Source organism: Phasianus colchicus, chromosome Z (genome assembly GCF_987193195.1).
Source record: "Phasianus colchicus chromosome Z, bPhaCol1.hap1.1, whole genome shotgun sequence".
Lineage (NCBI taxonomy): Eukaryota > Metazoa > Chordata > Aves > Galliformes > Phasianidae > Phasianus > Phasianus colchicus.
In genome coordinates, this window is record NC_143476.1 from 80,457,294 (window position 1) to 80,479,638 (window position 22,345).

The following is a 22,345-nucleotide window of genomic DNA, read 5'->3' on the forward strand; positions in this document are numbered from 1 at the left end:
AATTGAAGTGTACATCGTTGTTTATACAGTTAGCAATGTGAAAATACAGTTTAGATTTTTGATTTAATAAATATTGTTTTCTCAAATAACAAACTCTATGTAGGGAGAGGGAGAAGCTTCATTCTTTTCTTATACTGAGATGACAGTTCACAGTGTTAATTGTTTTTTCTTAGCTTTTGTTGTTGTTGTTGTTTTCATTTTTCCCCTGGATCCTTAATCTAGCTATGTTGATGTGTGTGTCAGAAAGAAAGATGGAAATGGGAGTAAATATGTATTTCTTAATATCTTAAACAGTTCTGGAGTTGGAGATTCTGTAAACTGATGGCTTTTGTAACATTTGTCTCCGTCTGCTGCTGCACTAAAAAAATATAAGATCTGGTGTTATTATTTGAAGACACTGGTGTGTGTTTCCTATAAATTTTATTTTATTTTTTATAATAAAGGAAGTTTCTGTGAGGGACTGTAGCCTGTAGTCTGAAAGGAACAGTATATTTAAATTAAGTCTGATACTTAAGTTATTTTTATTGTTAATTTTTTTTTTTTAATTCCAATGATCAGAATGTCTACAAAATCAAAATATTTTGATAAGAAAGAAATTAAACATGGGAGTTGTTCTCTGCCTCATGTGACTGAAGATCTTAATGAAGTTGAGCTATTTCTTCAGGAGGAGTCAGATATAACAGATATAACATCACAAAGAGAAGGTTTGTGTTTATGCTATATTCTTTTACTGTTGTCTGACATAGCAAAGTAGGAGCTTTGCGGAAGTAGGATTATATATTCCTTGCATGTCACATCAGTAGTAATAGCACAGACTATTAGTTTGCTGGAAGATGCCTCAATCCCTTTTCTTCCTCAATAGGAATAGGACTCAATAGGAATAGGATTAATATAAACCATCTGACAGAAATTATGTAACAGTGCTGTATGTCATATAGTTTTCTGATTTAGAATAATTTTGTTTGTTTTTGTAGAGATCTTTGAGGAACCATTTGAAACTCCAAAGAGCTCCAATAGCTCTATCAGGATCAAACCTGGAAAGGCAAGTCATCATCTTTTGAGGAGAATTCCTCAATGTAATTTAGAAATAGAGATCTTGGTGGAATTACTTAAATCAGTAGTAAAAATTATTAGTACTTAAACAGTGGTAAAGTGTTAAAGTTTATTCTAAACACTTTTCAATATTGATTCAGAGTTTATAAAACTCAGTGTGTGTCTGCCTGTATCAACAGGTATATAATTATGTTGCATAACAGTTTGTGTACCACTGTGTATAAGTATATACTATCAATGTATGCACAGAAATGTACAAAACCATGTAAACTAAATAAACAACAACAACAAGAAAACAGCAGATGGTCTTCTGTTTAGTAGAATTTTATAGCTATTTTATTTACCATAGCTAGCTGTATTACAACTTATTTTCTAAAAAATGTGTGCTGACTTGGAAGTTGTCGCAGGGTGACTAAGTAATGACTTATGACTTGTTTACTTGCTTGCTTACCTGCTTTTAAATTAAATGTATAAAAGTGTATTTAATGTGTTGGAGTCTGAAAAGTCAGTTTAGATCTATAAATTAGCCTCATTCTCATGCATCTTCTGATAGAAGTCTCCTGTATTTGAAGTTGGCTAGGAACTGTTTTGAACAGATGTGGATTGCAACAGCATTAGCTTACTCTCCTGTAGCACTTTGGATTCAGTGCTGTTAATAGAATTAGACCCAGTAATGGAATGATTTTCAATTCCCTGCTATGTATTACTACATTTTACTACAGTGAATCTGTGGCGTATGTGAAGTCCTGGATTTGTTTCAGTTTTTTAGTTTGTGCGTAGCTTCTATATATAAAGTTTGTTTCCCTATTGTCATCCTTAATAGAAGGTGTGAGATTAGCAGACTTGATTTCCAGGGTACTGTATGTGAATACAAACTTGAAAATAGAAACATATAATAACTAATTAAAAAAAAAAAAATTGTTTGGATGGAATCATTAGGATATCTCCAAATACCTAAGCTGCAACTGTCCTCTGATAAGTGTGTAATTTTTGTTATTTTTGTCAGATTTTTTTAAATGACTGCTTAATGAAAAATATTTTGACTTAGGCTAACAAAATAACATTTCATTGAAGCAGGAGTATGTAAAAATTTACAAGTTGAGACACATCTTTTTATATTCCAGGACATCTCCAATTCAGCTATAGATAGTCCGCAAGAAGACCAAAAGATGAAAAAAGCAAAGGAAAGAAAGGCTGAACAGAATGTGTGAGAGACTTATTATTTTAATTTCCCTTGGATTTTGTTTAAAAACAGTTAAAATAGTTTTGCTAATTATGGGACTCACTCAAATCTGAATGGGTTGTTACTGTAGGAACAAACTCATAGACTAGAACAAAATTTCAGTCGTTCTATTTCACATGAATAGGCATTTTGCATATACAAGGTGCTGGGGGGATTAATGGTTGGTTTAGAAATGAACAGGTAATACGGGCATGGTTTATAGTAAGGACTAATATTTTCTTTCTGGTTGAAGTATGTAACTGGAGAATAACTGGGAAAATTTTCAGATTGAAAATTCTCTGAAGTTGAAGCAGTATCTTCAGACAAATTACAGGGGGAGAGCTATTATTCTAGGAAATGTAGTTGTTGACTTGTTAAACAATTTAAAAGAAATATATGAAAATGAATATAGGTGGTAAATTCATCATATCTTGATAGAGAGAGGGAGATATTTTACAAACTTAATTTCAAGAAATTTACATAATTTTGCTTGTTTTAAATTGAATGTGAGTTAGATGTGTATTTTAAAATATCTTTACATTTAATGTAAATTTATGGAAACAATCCATAAAGCTTGATTGTCACATCATTAGTTTGAGTTGATTACTGCTTAGTTTAATTTCTTTGAAGCTTTTCAAGGGAAGAAACTTTATTCTAAAATGCAGGGTTTTTTTGTTTGCTATGAAGAATTGGTGTTAGGGGATTTTTTTCATTTAATGAGAAATGTAACCACCTATTTTTATTCTTTTTATCAATTTTCTTTATGACTCCACCAAATTTGTCATAATAAAACCTTTTTCTATAATACAAAGTAACTGACTTTATTTTTTAAATCTTATTTCAAGGGCATATAAATCCATATTCTGTTTGTGTAATATTTGTTAAGAACTCAAAAATGGCCAGCTGTAGGGAAATAAAAGTTTCCTTATGGCTCTAGCTTTCTTTTTTTTTTTTTTCTTGGAAAGCGGATTGGAATCATATTAGGTAATATTAACTGTATTGCTTGTTCTCTTCTTTTGACTGTTCAGAGCAATCTATTTTTTTGCCTGTTTTTTGTGTGAACAGCCACAACCTTTTCCATGTTTTTGTTTGAGTCAGTTTCTGATTGTTAGGGAGACAAAGCTTGAATGTCAATATTTGCCAGCTCAAATTGCAACGTAATGCAATAATCAAAGTAATACAGATCAGTATAGCTCTGATAAGGTAGCATTCAGCTATCATTGCTTTAAATATATATAATAGTGTTTGTACATAAAGTGGAGAAAAAATGAAAAGCACAACAAATTATTGTAGCATTTACAATACTTGGTTTTTTGTTCTGTTGTTTTATCTTGAAGCATGACTGAGGTTGCTGCTAGCACCATTTCTCAATCATTCTCTTTAGAGCAAAATTCTGAGATTCCCAGGTAAGATAAATATGTTTTATACAATGAAAAAGTCCTTGTTAAATTTTTAATCTCAAGTAACATAATTACTGTACCTGAAAACTGTATACTGAGTAAATTTTCTGAAACATTTTCATGCCGTAATTCTTGTGAATCACATGCTCTTGCAGTTTTTCCAGAATATCACATGAATCAAACTCCTTGAAGTAAAGTACCTATGATAAGATATAATTATCTCTGTGAGCAACTTGAAAAATGCTCTATTTAATATTGTAGGAAATATCCAAATAATTTTCTAGGACAGTATCTCTGATAAAGCAGATTTTATTCGCAATTGCAATGGCAGGCCTCCTGCAAGCAGGAGAGCCCCGAGAAAACAGGGTTACATCTTTTATCCCCTACTGCCCGACGCTTATCTCTTTCTGCCCTGGTTCCTCATTGGCTGAGTACTGCAGGTTCACACTCTTTCACCACACTTCACTAATCATACAAATACCAAGTAAACATAAATCTGTGCCACCCAAACACAAATATCTTAATTGTTTAATTGCCTTCTAACAATTGTTTTCTCAACAAACATTTGGTCGCGGTTTTTGGATGCCTGTTCTATAACATAAACATAGCCTCTTGATTGTTTAATTACCCCCTCCCCCCCTTTAACATTTGTACCCCTTTACACTAAGTCATTGTTCTGGTCATTCATCTATCCTTACATAGAGATAAGCTCGGAAGGAGGATAGAAGGGAGTATCTTGGAGCCTGTTTATGGCATCCTAACATTCCCACAGAGTGGGACAGTTCTGCTTTGTGTAGAGGCCCTGACTCCTTGTAAGTTTGTTAAATGCATTTCGCTTCTGCCGGTCTAATGAACAAAGTTACAATATGTTTTTTAGTTCAGAATACTATACCCACATTGTTTAGAACATTTAAAATCTACTGCAGTTTTGTGAGAACTAATTTGTTAGGTAATTCAGTAATTATGTTTCTAAAAATGTTACTAATATGTGTATGTTATTCTTACTTTCCGCATTAGTTATTTTTAAGAATATTTTACAACTTAATTCTTTAGATCAATAGCCCTTTTCCATTGTTCACTGCAGAAACAATACTTCCACTTTCCACAATATCATCTAGTACATTGTATTTTAATTGTTTTGTAATCTGCAGTTTTATTGTTGCTTTTTAATTATCCAAATAGGTAAAGTCACATTTAGTCATTTAAGTGAAAGTAAATCTGCCATCTCTTATATTTCAGCTAATAGTGTCCATCTCCATTTTCTCTATCTTTTTGGTTTTATGACTAGCAGGACCTTTTTCTGTCACAGTATTGTTTTCTTCTGTATCTCTAGAAAAGTCAATGTTTCAGACACCCCGTGACTGAAAACTGTGTAGATCTTATGTGTTTACTGTTATTTTTCATTCACTATGTTATGAAGTGCTAGGAAAAAAGGCCTATATGCTCTCCAGGTATGATTGTGCAGTGTTAGTTGTTAATTTTTTTCAACAAATTAATTATATTTTAGATAAATCAAGATATCCTTAACATTTTGTGGATTAACTTAAGACAACTTACTATATGTTTTCTGTAGGATGAGTGTTTGTAGCAATTTATTCTTTTCATTCTATTGCTAAGTAACATAGAGATTTCTGTAAGTTACAGTCAGCCGTCCCTTGCTGCTGTGTCAAGTATATCAAGTGTTATCTCCAGTACTTCAATTTGTGCAAAAAAGGAAGACATCACGAAAGAAGTCCCAACAGAAGAGAAACTGAATACATCAGAAACTGTTAGACATATGCTCCAAGATGAAATGTTTAAGTTAGTTCAGGTAAGAGCACTTCATTGTTGAAAATTGTGCTCCCGGTATAAAATGGTATTTAACATACAGTTGGGATAATTACTGTTCTAAAGAATGTTTTTTCTTGTTTTTAAAATTATTAGCATAGTAATGAAATGCTGATGTGTTCTAATTCAAACAATTCAGAGTGCTCTAATTGTATAGATAAGGAAAGATTCTGAAGTTGTAATAACTTCATAGCTGTGTAGCAATTAGTTTTTGTTAGCACATTGAAGCAATTGCATACAAGCTTACTTTTACCTAAACTTCACAAAAAAGGTGAAGGAATTTGTCTTGATTTAGCAAAGCCTATCAATGACAGATTTTTAATGTATCTCAAGTTCGAATCAATAGGCAGTCATAAAAATGAATCTTCATTGAAACTTATGGAAGTTGTTTATTGATGCTTTATATTTTATGTTGATAAGATAGTGAACTGTTAGAACATGGCTTAGAGATGATGCTTTTGTGAGGATCCCTGTTAGAAGTGTTTTTACAGTGTTACCTTCATGTGTGTGTGTAGCTGCAGCAAATCAACTTCATGAGTTTAATGCAAATAGTGCAGTCATCATTTGCCAACCTGCCAAATGTGCAACAAACTTTGCAACAGTGTCAATCTGCTCATCTGGAAGGAATCCAGCCTGTGCCCCCAGCAGAAGACAATGGCTCTGGAAGACCTTCATGTTCTGCCGGTGCTTCTCTAAAAACACAAATGTCCACTGAAGACAATAAAGGAAAATATGATCAAAAGAATTCAAATTTTCAACCAACAAATAGTTCAAGAGATGAAAGCGACTATGTCCATATAAAGGTAGGTGTATCAGTATATCACCTTTGAAGATGTAAAAGTCTCTTATATATTCTGTATATGTTCTAATATGTTATCTGTTTTGTTGAATTACTAAATATTTTTGTAGTGATTGCTGTAGACAAAAACAAGCCTAAACAAAAACCAAACATATTTTTATGCATATATAGATTATCATCTCTGTTTCACTGTGCTTTCAAATGCTTTTTTTTTATTTTCTGATTTAGAATCGTCAGAATGTTTCTTTAAGCCTACTAGAAAACCACAGCAGAGAGACAGGATTTATGCCACCATCCCAAGATTTGCATTCTTCAGCATTTCATCTCCTAGCTCCTTCCTCAGATGTTCAGAAAGCACCCAAGTTTATCCCTATTGAAAAAAACACAAATTACTCAGATGGATTTCCTTTGCTTAAGCTTGAATCAGGTTATCATTCCAAACCAGCATTTTTAGATCCAATAGAAATGTCATCAGCTTTTGCAAGACCACCCCCACGAGTAGCTTGGAATTCATCAGATTCTTTATGGAACCGTCAGTCATCATACAAAGAAAGAAGGGGTAGGTCTACAGCACATATGGACATCAGTGGATATAAAACTGAGATCTCAAGACCAATGCAAGAGGAAGAGAAAAGATGGGCAGAAACTGTGTCTAAGCCACCCTCCAAACACCTATGTTCAGTTCAGTATGAAGAACAAGAAGTTTCACTTGAGCAGCAGTTCTCTGGTAATGTGAAAATGAACAGTACAATGATCACCAATGACCTGGTTGGTATTCCTCTCCTGCACTTGAATCTTGATCCAGTAGCTAGATTTCCACCAGTTATAAGACAGCCAATCACCACTGCTTTAATACCTGTTAAACCTGTAACAAAAGAGACTGACCACAGAGAAACACTACAGCACACAGGAATATCACTGCTCCATGCCAATCTACCTCAACGAAAGAAGGTACAGGATTTAATAATACATTTTTCTAAGTTGCAAGAGTTTTTAGTATCATGATTTCTAATTTATCAAAGATTAGTTAGTGTTTCCACTTTATGGAATTTAGAAGTCTTCAATCCAGTTGACAGAAGAGAGTCTGGAACTAAGGTACCTTTATACTGGAATGTTAATGCAAAGCAGGCTTAGTACTGTTTTGGAATTGTTTAAAGAATGTGCTGGCTCGAAATGATAATATTTCTGTCACAAAAAGTAATTACTGCTGTTTATACAGAAAGTTAAATACAATTATTTACAGAACGACAAAGGAAGCAGTAAGAAATTCTATTCTATGCAGAGCAGATATGTAATGCCCTGTAGGCATTTTTCTTTTAGGCTTGGAAAGAAAACTTTGTCTTGTGGATATTGGGAACCTGATATTTTGAAACATGTTGTTCTGACAATCTCATATGCTCACCCATTTCAGCTGAATGTAAATGTTTTTCCTAGAAACATTTCAAAATTTGTCTAAAAACTTTCTATTTTCATCTTCAGCCAGATATGTAAGAACATATTAGGGAAATAAGTTCTGTGGAGTAAATTCCTATCTTCTACTTTGTTTAATGGAAACAGTTTGCACATTTACACATTGCTTTTGATTCTGCTATTACATTTTCATTCTCTCCACAAATTAACTGTGTTTATATAACTGAAATACAAACAGGACCTGCTGCATTCATCCAGTATGACTGGGGTCCCCCCGTTTTATCACTGTTTCATTTTTTTCTTTACTCTCTGAACTTCCAGGTGCCAAAACTTATACCACCTCAAGATCTCATTCAATTTGAGCAGTACTACCATCATCATACTGTGACCAGTACTTCCTTTGTACAGGACCAAGCTAAGCCTATCCAATTACTAAAAACTGATTTTAAACCATTTGAACCAAGAGATGTGCAGAACAGTACAAAAAGGCAAGCCAAACTTGTTGGTCTTCATTTTGAAGAGACTATGCTGCGGGTCATCATTATTAGTAGTAATCTGTAGGAAGGAAAGGATTGCAGTGTTTTAATATAGTTTAAAATACAGGCTCTGATAATGAACCCAGAAGGCGTCCATTAAAATTCCAGCAGAAGAGCTTTTTTTTTTTTTTGCTTGCTGTGTTACGCATGACTTTTGAAATTTTTATTTTTACCTGTCTGCATTTATCTGTACCTTACTGGGAAGGGATAATGACATCATTGCATCTAGAATAGAATGCTTGCTTCTGATTATGATGCTTTTAACTCAGACAGATGGACAGACTCTGAGTGTTCACTGTAAGATTAGGAACAAACAGTGCATAAATAACTGCAGCTGTAGTTTAGAAAATCTGTTATGATATTATCAGTTGAAATTCTTAAGGCTATAGTTGTTGTCTGATAATGTATTCATCAGATTCTTAAGAGAATTGCAACTTCTTTAGTTCAATAGTAAATAAGAAAATTTTATTGATAACAGAAGTCCGTATCTTGCTGGAGTATTTCTTCGAGTTTCCTCTAAGCGTTGTGTTCTAATGATTTTTTTTTTTTTTTTACTGCACAAAATATAGTTACATTATCCAGTCTGTTAACACATTTTGCTTTGATTGGTGAATGTTTTTATGAGCTCTTGTAATTATTTTAGATGCATTTCTCATATGCAGAATCATCCTTCGAACCAATCTTTATGCAGCTGTTTTGTTTATCTTTTCCACCTTTATTTCAGTGTGTATTTATAATTATATAATTATAATGACATGTATTTATAATTGTGGAACAGTTCTTACTTTTATTTATAATTATGTTGGCAGACAGAAGAGGCGTAATAAGAAACAAATGAAAGAGGAAGTGGAAAAGGAGAAACGAAGCGTGTCTTTCTGCCCAGATGATTCCATCATCAATATTAGTGATACAGTGATCGCTGTTGAATCAAAAAAGGTAGTGTAGAAAAATATTTTTTTCTTTGCCTTTTTCAAGTATTCAGGTATTAAAAGAAAAAAATAAACAGAAACAATCTTCCATGCTGTCCTCTAGAAACAGTACATATTCTTCGTTCACATCTTTGTATTTACTGCGGGGAAGAGATTTATAATGGAGAAACAGTTACAGGAGTGCATTTGTTTCTCCTGGGATATGAACTTTCCTAATTAGAATAGCATGTTTTGACATTTAAAGTAAATACAGATATAAGCACCAATCACTTAAAAAATGTTCTGCCCATCAGTAAAACAAGGACAGCTATCCCAAGCATTACTTTTTTCACATGAAGCTGATTGATGACAGTATAAGTCAGAATAGGGAGAAAGAACTCTCACTGCTGTTTTATCCAAGTCACTGAGAAAACAAACCCTTCCTCAAGCTAGGTTTTGATTTGTACACTTCTGTTGTTTACATTTTAGGCCATTTTAGTATCCTTTAACATCTTTTGGAATTATCCTTGCCAGTATTAGATTGAAGACCAGAATGTTTATCCAGTACTGCAGGCTCTATTTCTGGTCCATAAAATATATTCTTTGAGACTTCCTTATCTATCACAACTACTGGAGGATCTCAGCAGTGCTAGAAAATATTATGATACAGCAGGGATAGTGTATCTTACAGAGAGAAAATTAACAGCATCAATAGAACCTTTCATTGTGGCTGTAACTTATTTTTTATGATTTTTTTTTTTTTTTTAATTAGGATCCAGAAACAAAATGTACCTCTTACCTGCAAGATGATTCTTTCATTTCCATGGGCAAGTATAAGTACATTTAGTAATTTGAGTGTTTAAATAAATCAAGGAACAGAAGTTTGTTAGACTTCGAAGCAAAATTCCATATTAAGACAATATCAAAAGATATCAAAAAAAGATAAGTCAAACTGTGTAGTCTTTAGAAATATGATCTGCACTGTATATAACAGGATCATTTCCCAGAAATTGAGAAAAACCTTTCAAAGTGATGAGCAAATGTTCAGTCCTTTTTTGGAATATTCCAAATATATTGGAATGATCTTGCAAAGATCTGTAAAAATATCAGTAAGGAAATGAACGTATACATGTTAATTATTTCCCTCTGCTTTTAGATTATGAAACAAATTCATTGCTCCATGTATTAGTATATTTGGTTTGAAGATCACACATCCACAACCTAGTTTTGATTTCAATTCAGTATAACATTGCATACATAACATTCAGTTGTGTGTTTGCAGAAGACAGGTATTGCAAATTTTCTTGATATCATTTATAAAATATACTTAAAATAATGTGTCAGAATGCAGGGAAACTTCTTCCGCAGCCGTTAGTTTTAAACTAAAATGATTACTTTTTCTAATTCATGAACTAATTATAGAAGCTATTTGCACATTTTAGACAAAGCAGCAGAGGCAGTTACTACTTCAGATCTGCATTACATGGCTTCTACAAGGAAAAAAATAGCAGAAACTCAGGATGCAAGTACAAACACTCACCCAGGTAAATGTTACCTGTGCAAGTCACAGCAACCATTTATCGGTATTGTTTCGAGTTAATTGTAATATTTGGTAATTTTTTGCCTGTTTAACATTTTGTTACCAAAAAAAAAAACCAAAACCCGCAAATGAGAAGATATTAGCTACTATTAGCTAAATATTTAAACTATTAGCTAAAATAATTATAACTAAAAGTACCACTGATGTGATTGTGTAAGTGACTCTATGCTTTCTGTAGGTCAGTTGTGTTGTGATTTTTTTTGAGGGCTTCTTTTAGCTTACATAGTTTTTATGAAAACACATTTTAGACATCGTTTCACATTTGATGGAAATTGCTTTCCTACCTCTTTTCTCCAGCTTTTCTTTGATCATAGACTGGCAAATCAGAACTGTACGTTCAGATCATGCTGTACGTGTCTTTCCTTAGATTAATGCATTTTGTTTTCTTTTTTCTATCAAGTGCTCAAATCATATAAGGATATTGGAATCACTACAGAAATAGAGATTTCTGACCTTGAAAAAAATGAGTCAGATACGTCTATTCCTGCGTTGGGTATGGTTTCAGACTTTCTTTATTTCATTTATTTTGGAAATCTGTAAAAATAGAACCACTTAAAATGTATTTTTGTGTGATGTAACTTTATATGTAGGGTATTGATAACCTTTTGATTTATTCACCAAATGTTGAGTAATAATAAATACAGTTTATGAAACATTTGGTTCTGTTTTAGCTAGTACATTGTACCCATGCTTTTGTTTCTGTGTTATGAGAGACAATTATGGGCTTTACAGTGGTTTTACTGCTGCTCAATTTTTTAAGTTTTTTTTTTCTGGTATGTAAAATATTGGTGCAGTTTGCAGAATACAAAATCAAAAGTGATTTTGATTTGAGGCTAAACATGTATTTTGTTTTATGTTTTGTGAGGGACAAAGGTCCCTCACAAAACTTATAGCTCCCTGATAAATAGTACTATGTAAGATTTATTACCTAAGAATTTTCCCTCGGCTAGCACACAAACATATTAATCTTTCATTTTTAGAAAATTCAACGACATTGATCCATTTGGAAAATTATTTTACTATGTAGTGTACATTGCAAATATTATTTATTTATTTGATTTTTCTAGACAAGTATTGTCATTTAATATGATCAAGTCAAGATGCAGATTTTTTTTTAACTACTTAAGATGGAATTGGAAATGAATAGCAATTTATACTGCAGCATGCTGCTCCGATTTTAATCTTTTGAGTATTTTTCTGCTAATTTATCACCAAAATGAAAAATAATTAAATAGTGATTGATATTGTTTGAACCAAACTTTGAAGAAACCTATTACACAGTGGCCTGGGTTGGAAGGGACCTCAAGGATTATGAATCTCCAACCCCCCTGCACAGGCAGGGCCACCAACCTCCACATTTAATGCTAGACCAGGCTGCCCAGGGCCCATCCAATCTGGCCTTGAACACTTCCAGGGATGGGGCATCCACAACCTCTCTGCACAGCCTGTTCCAGTACCTCACCACTCTCTCTGTAAAGAATTTCCCCGACATCCAACCTAAATCTCCCCTCCCTCAACTTCAAACCATTTCCCCTCGTCCTGCAGTTATCTACCCTTTCAAAGAGTTGATTCCCCTCCTGTTTGTAGGCTCCCTTTAGGTACTGAAAGGCTGCAATGAGGTCACCCCGCAGCCTTCTTTTCTCCAGGCTGAACAAGCCCTGGACCCTCTCCAACAGCTCTCTGTCTTTCTTGTACTGGGGGCTTCACACTTCGATGCAGTACTCCAGATGGGGCCTCACAAGAGCAGAGTAGAGGGGAATAATCACTTCCCTGTCCCTGCTGGCAACCCCTCTTCTGATGGAGCCCAGGATACCATTTGCCTTTCGAGCCACAAGGGCACACTGCTGGCTCATGTTTTTCATCCATCAGGACCCCCAGGTCCTTCTCTGCAGGGCTGCTCTCAAGGACTGCTCCTTCCAGTCTATATAAGTGCCTGAGATTCCTCTGACCCAATTGCAAAACCTTGTACTTTGCTGTGTTGATCTGCATTAGGTTCACCCAGGCCCACCTTTCAAGCTTGTTGAGGTCCCTCTGAATGGCATCCCTTCCTTCAACCATGTCGACCGCACCACTCAGCTTGGTGTTGTCAGCAAACTTGCTGAGGGTGCACTCGATTCCGTCATTGATGTCATTGATAAAGATGTTAAAGAGCACCGGTCCCAAGACAGACCCCTGGGGGACGATGCTCATTACTAGCCTCCACCTAGAGGTAGAGCCATTGATGACCACCCTCTCTTTGCAGCCTTTCAAGCAGTTTCTTATCCATCGAGTGATCCCACCCATCCAATCCACATCCCTCCAATTTGGAGATAAGGAAGTGGTGGGGGACCATGTCAAAGGCCTTGCTCAAGTCCAGGTAAATGACATCAGTCGCCTTTCCCTTGTCCACCGATGCCGTCTCTCCATCATAGAAGGCATCAGATTAGTTAGGCATGACCTTCCCCTGGTGAAGCTGTGCTGGCTGTCTCAGATCACATGCTCATTCCTCATGTGATCAAGCATGTCGTCCAGGACGATCTGTTGTTCCATGATCTTCCCAGGCACACAGGTGAGACTCACCGGCCTGTAGTTCCCCAGGTCCTCCTTGCTCCCTTTCTTGTAAATGGAAGTGACGTGACCCTTCCTCCAGTCATCTGGGACCTCACCTGACAGCCACGACTTTTCAAATATGATGGAGAGCAGCTCAGCAACCACCTCAGCCAGCTCCTTCAGAACCCTGGGATGCACGCCATCTGGCCCCATACACTTGTACACATTCAGTCTCAAGAGGTGGTCTCGGACTTGCTCTGCCCTTACAGTGGGGGGAGATTTACTGCCCCGGTCCTCACTACAGGTTTAGGGATGCAGGGCTCAGGGATGTGAGAAATATTAGAATCCTGGCTGCCAGTGAAGACCGAGGCAAAGAACTCATTCAGTACCTTAGCCTTCTCATCGTCTGTTGAAGCCAGTTCTCCTTTTACATTTACAAAAGGAGGTACACTCCCTTTGGCCTATTTCTTCTGGCCAACGTACCTGCAGAAGTCTTCATACTGTTTTTCATATCCCTCACCAAGTTCAATTCTGCCTGCACCTTGTCTTTCCTGATCGCACATCTGCAAGTCCTGACGGTATTCACGCCCTTGTTTCCAGAGCTTGTGTGCACCTTTCTTTGCCCTCAACATGCCCAGCAGTGTGCCTTGCTGAGTCATGCTTCCTCTGCCTGCTTTCTTTCAGAGGGATGGAAAACTCTTGTGCTCTCAGAAATGCATCCTTGAAGAGTAGCCACCATTTCTCAACATCTTTATCTTTAAGGACGGCATCCCAGGAGATCCTGGCCAACAATTCCTCGAACAACTTAAAGTTTGCTCTTCTGAAGTTCGGAGCCCTGACTCCACTCTTTACCAGGCCTACATTCCTCAAGATCACAAACTCGACCAGGGCATGGTCACTGCAGCCCAGGCTGCCTCTAACTTTAACACTTTTAATGATCTCCTCCACATTGGTGAGCAGCTGGTCCAGCAATGCTTCACCCCTGGTTGGTCTGTCCAATACCTGGACCAGAAAGTTATCATTAATGGGTTCCAGGAGCCTTCTGGACCTCTTACAGCTTGCTGTGTAGTCTTTCCAACAGATATCCGGATGGTTGAAGTCCTCCACTGGGATAAGAGCCTGTGAGCACGACACTTCCTGCAGCTGAAGCAAGAAGGCCTCATCAACAGTCTCTCCTTGATCAGTCAGCCTGTAGTATACGCCTATCATCAGCTGGCCTTTATTAGTCCTATGCCTAATTCTAACCCACAGGCTCTCAACCTGTTCCTGACTTTTTCTCAGAGGGAGCTCCTCACAGTCTTTCTACTCTGATACAGAGTGCAACTCTCCCACCCTTCCTACCTTGTCTATCCCTTCTAAAGAGCCAATAACTCTCAATGATGGTATTCCAGTGATGGGAGTTATCCCACCGTGTTTCCATGATAGCAACAAGGTCATAACTTTCCAAGTGTATTACAGTTTCCAACTTCTCCTGCTAATTTCCCAGGCTGTGTGCATTGGTGTAAAGACACCTGAGCTGGGCTTTCAGTCTCACCATCTTTCTAGGGGATCTAGGATCCCCTATTGAGCAACACTGTTTATTTTCATTTTAAAAAGAACAGCTAATCAAAGTATTTATCATTCGGAGAATGCAGACCAAGTGGTTTGTCCAGAGTTTCATGGCTTTTACTGTAAATATAATATTAATCTTTTTTTCCCACAGAATCATCTAGCATCCCTAAATTATCATCACCTGACATGTATTTAAACCTGAGATTCTCCAGTGAGGTGAAGGAGAGACTTCTACCATCATCTTTGTCTGATGTACCTGATTTGGTTAGTGGTGCATGTGGTTTAATTACAAGAATACCATTTGTTTTATCCCTTGAATCTGTATTCTTCATTTTTGGATAAGTAAGTTGTAGAATATGTAAAATTGTAGTTGTTCTGCCTCTGAAGCAAGAAATCTCTTTCAACTCTTACAAAGAGTAAACATAGGAAATGTTTAATGTACTGCTCAAAACACATACTGGATAATTCTTCATCATCTTGTTCTTGTTTAGAGCGAACATAAATATATTGGTGTGATTGACATTGAAGACAGTGACATGCTTAATGATTTACCAGTGGCACCTGAGTCAGCAGCTGAAATAGTTACTGTGGAGCAAAATGAGAAGTTTGAAATTTTATCTAGTGCAGAACTTCATCACGAGGCATCTTCTGTTACTGATGCAATTCCATCTGAGCTGCTTCAGAAGAAAGGTAAACATTTTATTTTTAAACCAGGAAAAATGCTGTCCATTTTAATTATAATATTCTTACTCCCTCACAGAATATCCTCAGCCATTCTCCCACTCAATTCCTGCTTGTTTTGCTTTATACATCAAAACATTTATACATTTGACATGTTTGTATTGATGCGTGCCTGCTAAAATATGCCGTAGCTTTGTCTAATTATTTGTAGTACTTAAATGCTTACAGTTCATTCAGGGATGTTGATCCACTTTTTTATTTCAAGACAATGATCTCAAAGATGTATCAAGCCAAAAGCAAAATGAACGTAAAGAGGGAGATTCTGCTAGAGAAAGTATAACTTGGAACATAGAACTTGAGGATGTAAGAGCTTTCCCTTCTACGAGGATGCTGTCGGAAGTAATTGACAAAGAATGCTTATCCACAAAGCATCAGGAAATAGATATGCAATTACGTATACTGCAGAATGTAACAAAAAATATGGAGGAGGATTTCAGAAATACCAGACAGGTGAGTTCAAACTGCTAGCTTGTTTCTGAAGTGGCTTACTTTTTGCTTTCTTCAACTAAAGAAAAGCTTGTATCTTGGAATAATACATTTTCAAACCTAGTAGGTATATATTGAGAGAGAATAAAATGCAGTTCTTTCACATTTGCAGTATCTTTTGGATGACATGGTTGTGTACAATTGGCCAAATACTGGCTGAAATGGTGATGTTCTTAGTAAACCAGAGGAGCATATTTAATTTCCTTGTAACTGTGGAATAGCAAAAAGTTAAGGGCTCAGCAGGAGCAATTTTGCCTCTCCAGAATATTAAGAGACTAATTCTGGATACTGTTTCCACTGATTTCATAAAATACTTTCACTTTTAACATCTTTATGAAAGTTCATATATAAGTAAAATAAATACATTTTGGACATGGTGCATTCAGATGATCTTATATAGTAAGATCTTATGTAATAACAGACCTCTTAATAGAACATCTAGGGGAATATTAGCATTTATTTCTTCATGTTATTTTGACTTCCTAATAATGTTAGAGCAAAGGAGGGGGTGACTATTCTTAGCACAAGCCAGTATTTTACCAGTCTGGTTCCAAGATTTTCTATTTGTACGTTATTGTTTCCCATTTGCTCTGTAACTCCACAGCATCTGCTTTTTCTATAATCATTCAAACTAATAGTGTTCATTGCCTGCTGTTCCAAATATTCACAGAAATATAAGGACTTCAGTGTGTCAACTGCACACATAATCACACTAAAGAGGATAAATTAATCACTTATATCCTTCCTTTAGGTGATCATCTAAGCTGATTTTTCAAAGCTTGCATTGAAAGAAATCTTTGCACATCTTTTGTTTTAGAGCATTTCACTGTGTTTTCATTTTTAAACTTATTCTTAGTACTTAGCCAAATTGTGATCCCTGAAAATAAACTGATTTTCTTTTTGCCCTTCCTTTAGTACATAAGAACTGATCATTTATTTTGTAACAATTTCTGAAGTATTAGAGGTCAGTGTTGAAGCCACTTCTTTAAAGTGCACTTTAAAATGTCTCAACAAGATTAATCAGTTTTACTTTATATTTTTCAAATTCAGGAAGCCTCTGACTTAGAGTATGGAAATATTTTTAGTTTTAGTTTTTTTTAAATAAGATATAGTTGGAAAATTCAGATATTTATAAAATAAGAGACAATGTGTTTAACGCATTAAGACTTCTCACAAGAATAATTCATATGTATTATCAAAGTAATGCTCCAAAGTTCTTTAAAATAGATAATTCCACTTTAGATACTGTGATTCGGAATTATTTTCTTTGTTTTGAATAAGGGTGCTCCATTATAATGTTCCTAAGATTCAGAGGAAGAAAAATTATTTAAAGCAAACTTTGTGAATATCTGCTATGTAAGTCACAAAAATACTTTGGAGATTATATTTTTACTTAGCTTTGGGGTTACATTTATAGCTCGTGAAAATAATAGAAGATTTGGAAATGGCTGCCAATTCAGACTCTCTTGGTCATCCTTCATTCTCTGAAGATTCTAGAATCATTGATGATGGTACGTGTTCAGTTAACAGACAGACAGTAAACTTTGAGTTGCATATTAACCTTGACTACTTCTTATGAATGAAATTGCAGAAATGTTACTGAAATATTAAAGAAATTAAAATACAAGAGGAAGAAAAAAAAATCTAAACTAGAGAATCTGAATAACACTGTTTATTGCCTTAACAAAAAAATTATTTGAAAGCATCTGTATATTTTCGTCTTTTCCAAAACTGTAATGCAAGGCCTGAGCATGGGACTTCAAAGATGGTAGTGTATGTTTATATTTTATTAAAAACTGAAATTGCTGATCATGGTGACTTTTTGCTGATGAAAAATGAGTATGGATTTAGTTCAGTTTCCACTGTGTATATACTACAAATACTTTTTTTATGTGTCTCTAGAGGCTATGTAGTTGTAGTATCTTCTGATTTTATTAAAAGCTTACAGCAGCTTAACTGTCTGCTAAAGCAGATACACTGAATAACTTGTTTTATATATAACCATAGAATCATGGAATCATAGAATGGCTTGGGTTGAAAGAGATCTCAAGAGTCATCAGGTTCCAGCCCCCCTGCCACAGGCATGGTTGCCAACTGCTAGATCAAGTACCAGATCAGGTTCCTAACGTCCCATAGTTTAGTCTTGTTGACATGTACAGTACTGTGTAGAGCACTTCCATAGGAAGGCACAGCTGGTCTCTCAACAGTGTACTAAATTGTTGATGTTATAAATCTAAGTTGTTGTAGGTCGGACACATAAACTAAATATGCCACCAATATATAAGATAGATAGTTGTATTTTTGTTTTCATTAGTCTGTAGTAATAATTTTTTTTCCATTGCATAATTTTTGAAGATGTTCTGGATGATGAAAAGGGGGGTTTAACACCTGAGCATCCCTTACCCAGTTATACTGCTTTGGAAGTGAACTCTTCTTCATTTACAACCTCTGCTTCTAAATTTCTCAGTGGCATAAAGTCATCTCTGGGTATGATTTTTAATGTTAGCTATTCCCTTTTTCTCTATTTAAAATGAAGCAATCCTTTTCTTCCTTGATGTAGTATTTGCTCATGGCTGTTATGTAATGGCACTGAGCTTGTAAATGGGAGTATATGGCTATTTATTATTATGGATGATTATTATTCCAGTCAGCTAATTTTCCAGTCTTTCTAAATTGCATTATTTAGAATGGCTTCATGAATGTGCATTGATAATGAGTTACATATTACATGACAGTACAGTATCACTAAGCTTTGAAGACAGTTTGGCAGTGTATTATACTTGCCCTCAAATTCACCCTGTTATTGAGAGAAAACAAATAAATTTGGGTCTGTTTCTGAATCTGTCCCCTGCAGTGATGTGTAATTTTTTGCTCAAGTATTATTTTCTTAAGTATTAGGTGACACAGTGCCATACAGTGCTCTTTTTTTCCTCCTGAAGCTGTCTTTATAAAAATCTCTGGCATATTTTTGTGTTTTCGAGATAAGAGATTTCAATTCAGTCCAGCAGCATCAGCAGAATAATTTTTTTAAATCACTACATGGTAACTACTGTTTATATCCCAAAACATTATTTTATGAGGTCCCATTTCATTTTGCAAACTGACAGTATGTTGATTTTTACAATTTTGAAGATTTGGTAGCAGTAGAAATGTTCTTAATGTTTAAAAATATAGGAAATTTTATCTCTATGTTGCTTATATTGCATGTTTTTAAGCTTGTAAGAATTATATATATTTCATACAGGTGAACATGCATTTGATTGTCATATTTGCAGAGATCTCTCTTGATAGGTGTTAAAGCAGTTAAAACTGTATCTGCATATATTAGAAGCAAATCTCAAATGACATGCACATACATTTTATAAAGAATATTGTGTTTATTATTTCCTCTTGAAGTAAAAACTTGTAAGCTAAGAAAACTCCTGGTCATACTGAGTTGCAACTGTAATTTTTTGAGTGAATAATTACTAGCTTAGACAGAACTGCACTCATCTTGCCTCTGAGACATCCATGTTGCTCTTTAGCCACATTCCTGAACTGCAACAGTTCAAAACTTGGCTTTTTAAAGTAACTGGGAATCATTCATTTTCCTTAAATACCTGGACAGTTAATTGGAACAGATCTTTCCCACTTAGCTGGAAATAGTTAGTTTCATTGTGGCAGAGTGGCAAACTGACAGTATCTATCTCCTTTCCCTAGCAAAATTGTCAAGTGCTGTTAAAAAATGTTCTGTGAAAACTCTGTATTAGATAGTAGATGACATGCCCTTACCCAGGCTTAGATCCAGAATTCATTTACTTTTAATGCTGGTATATTCTGTTTGATACATTTTTGTGTTTTATCTTGCAGGCATAACATATATATATTTAGCTTGTGTATGAGTGCAAGGTCTTTATTAACAAAGGCTGTTTCATTTTCAGGCTTTCATTTAAATGGCAAACTAAGTGAGAGGTATGTATTTCAACATTTTTTTTTTTAATTGTTTACTATCAGTAAAGGAACTGTCAAGTAAAAGACTGGGCATTTAATATAAAAATGGATGAAAGCTCTTTTGTTAACTATTTTTTGGCATTTGTTCGTAGTTCAGTAGTGCCTGCTACATTTATTTTTATGCAAAATTTGCAGAAGTATTCACAATTGCTTTCTAGTTATACCTGAGCTTTTAATGTAGTTGCTGCTGATGTAACTGTTTAGTGAGCTGTCACTAGAAGATTTTTGAAGAGTTGCCATGTAAAAAATAAAAACTAACAGACTGGCTTTCAAAACTGGGTTTAGGTACCGTAGCAACTTTTCCCTGAAGTGCAGAGTAAAATCAATGCTTTAGTTTATTGTATAAATATTTAAAGTCAAACTGTTTGTTGTGAGTAGAGCAAATATGGGGATGATTACATAACATATGAGGATGTATAAGAAACAATAAACAATAGCAGATAGTGATTTCACTGGAAGGATTCTTCAAATTAACTGTAGCTTGTGATAGTAGACTACAAAAGATTTGGTTTAGATTGAAAGTAACTGATTAAGAGAAGATAGAAGTTAGATAAAATCATTCTCTCACTCTCTTGCTCAGGTCATTAAGAGTTGGGGTTCCCAAAGCATCACACAGCTTCATCTCCCCATGTGCAGCAATGCAGAACCTTGCACATTGCTCCTGGCCTTCTGGGCTGTTGGTTTTTGGCTCTTCTGAGCTGTCCACATGGAGCTAAGGCAGTTCAACTCTTGCTGGGGCTGTATTTCCTCTGGTTTATTCAGGCCTCTCTTTACTGCCACACACCTCATGTTAGTCAAGTCTGGCACATTCTGTGCTATTCACACTGGGAGAGTGTTGGCTGAAGTGCACATGGTAACAGTGAGGCTGGTTAACTTCTTAAAGAGTGCATCTACACATATTATGAATGTATTGCTTGTTTGCATAAACATTGTGAGATGCAGAGGAAAGAAAATTTTCTTAACACATTCTGACAAAACAACATGACTTCTCTTTCTGAATGTAATAGGAAGAATTCAGTTTGTATTTATGGGCATATTGTGCTTCAAATTAGTAACATTTTTTTCCCCTGGCTGTCTTCAAGTTCTGTAGAAGATCCTCTGCAAATCACTGGTTTGAGTGGTGTTACAGACATTATTAGTGATCTTGTAAAAGAAGGTGGCATCTCTCCGATGGAGCTGGGCTTCCCGAAAACACACGCTAAGAAAATCTCTAGGTAATAACATGGCTGTTTTTCATTATGTGTTGGTTAAATAATTTAAACACTGGGTATTCTTATTGCTTACATCCTCTAAGCAATAGAAGAAAACGTGATTTCTGATACTGTTGTAAGATTACTATTAGAACTGTTCAGTAGTCATTATTTTACTGTTCACTACTGTCCAAAGTGGTGATTGTTTGGATTTTTTTTATTCTTTGTTTTAAAATTCTTTCCTTCCTACTAGCTTGTTCTTTCTGTAGGAATAAGTTTTAGCACAAGTTTTTACAGACGGCAGAATCAGCTCAGCCAGGAGAATAGGAACCTCCTAAAGCAGTTCTGGAAGGCAAAAACTTAAGATGCTTCCAGTTGGCGTCTAGTGTGTCATTCTTGAGATTTTTCACTTTCCTGGCTAACAGTTACAAAACAATGTGTGTTCTTTTCTGAGATAATTTTAAATTGCAGCTGTTTCCCCTTTCTGTTTATGATATCAGCTGCTTACAGGGAAAAACTACAATTGTTAAGGATGACAGTCTGTTGCACTGATGTAACAGCTCACACCAGTTTAAGAACCGTGTTTCAGTATGTTCTAGTGAACCATTTTAATAGAATGTACTGCTGTGATTTTGTTTGTTATAACATTTGTCATTAAAACTGTAGAAGTAGCTCAAATCTAAATCTTTGACAGAGCGGGACAGTTCCTTTCCTCCCTTGCTGGCAGTGCAGGGCCTGATGCACCCAAGGGTAGTATTAGCCCTTTTGGCTGCAGCGCACACTGCTGACTTGGAATCAACTTGCCATCAATCAGAACTGCCAGCTACTCTCACCAGCCCACGGGACTGCTCTCCAGTCTCTTGTCCCCTGGTCTATAGCCAGGGCTGTCCTGTTGCAGATGCAAGATCTCAGCTTTGTTAAACTTCATGCAGTTGGTGATTGCCGAGCCCTGCGATTTTTCAAGATCTTCTGCAAAGGCCCCTCTGCCATCAAGGGAGTGAATAGCTCCTCCCTATTTAGTGTCATCCACAAACTCGCTTAGTATACACCAAAGAGAACTGGTCCCACTATGGAGCCCTTCAGACCCCACTAGTGACTGACCG

The 22,345-nt window shown here is 35.6% G+C and overlaps 1 protein-coding gene across 13 annotated transcripts in view; it reads left to right on the top strand.

Moving 5' to 3' along the window:
* CPLANE1 (ciliogenesis and planar polarity effector complex subunit 1) overlaps positions 1-22,345 on the top strand; it is a 65,274-nt gene that overhangs the window by 31,303 nt on the left and 11,626 nt on the right. For 10 of the 13 annotated variants that reach the window (XR_016462029.1, XM_090132008.1, XM_090132007.1 and 7 more), the window contains 19 exons: positions 559-704; positions 975-1,042; positions 2,178-2,260; positions 3,613-3,681; positions 5,314-5,485; positions 6,018-6,305; positions 6,530-7,252; positions 8,033-8,199; positions 9,057-9,183; positions 9,928-9,982; positions 10,598-10,699; positions 11,156-11,248; positions 14,987-15,099; positions 15,327-15,525; positions 15,782-16,026; positions 17,480-17,573; positions 18,418-18,549; positions 19,983-20,013; positions 21,135-21,266. Coding sequence is in view for 12 of the 13 variants with exons in the window: in XM_090132008.1 (XP_089988134.1) it covers positions 559-704; positions 975-1,042; positions 2,178-2,260; positions 3,613-3,681; positions 5,314-5,485; positions 6,018-6,305; positions 6,530-7,252; positions 8,033-8,199; positions 9,057-9,183; positions 9,928-9,982; positions 10,598-10,699; positions 11,156-11,248; positions 14,987-15,099; positions 15,327-15,525; positions 15,782-16,026; positions 17,480-17,573; positions 18,418-18,549; positions 19,983-20,013; positions 21,135-21,266 (3,039 nt within the window). In the remaining variant the exon portion in view is untranslated. The remainder of the gene's footprint in view (positions 1-558; positions 705-974; positions 1,043-2,177; positions 2,261-3,612; positions 3,682-5,313; positions 5,486-6,017; positions 6,306-6,529; positions 7,253-8,032; positions 8,200-9,056; positions 9,184-9,927; positions 9,983-10,597; positions 10,700-11,155; positions 11,249-14,986; positions 15,100-15,326; positions 15,526-15,781; positions 16,027-17,479; positions 17,574-18,417; positions 18,550-19,982; positions 20,014-21,134; positions 21,267-22,345) is intronic. The other 3 variants (XM_090132011.1, XM_090132010.1, XM_090132012.1) reach the window with 3 other exon arrangements.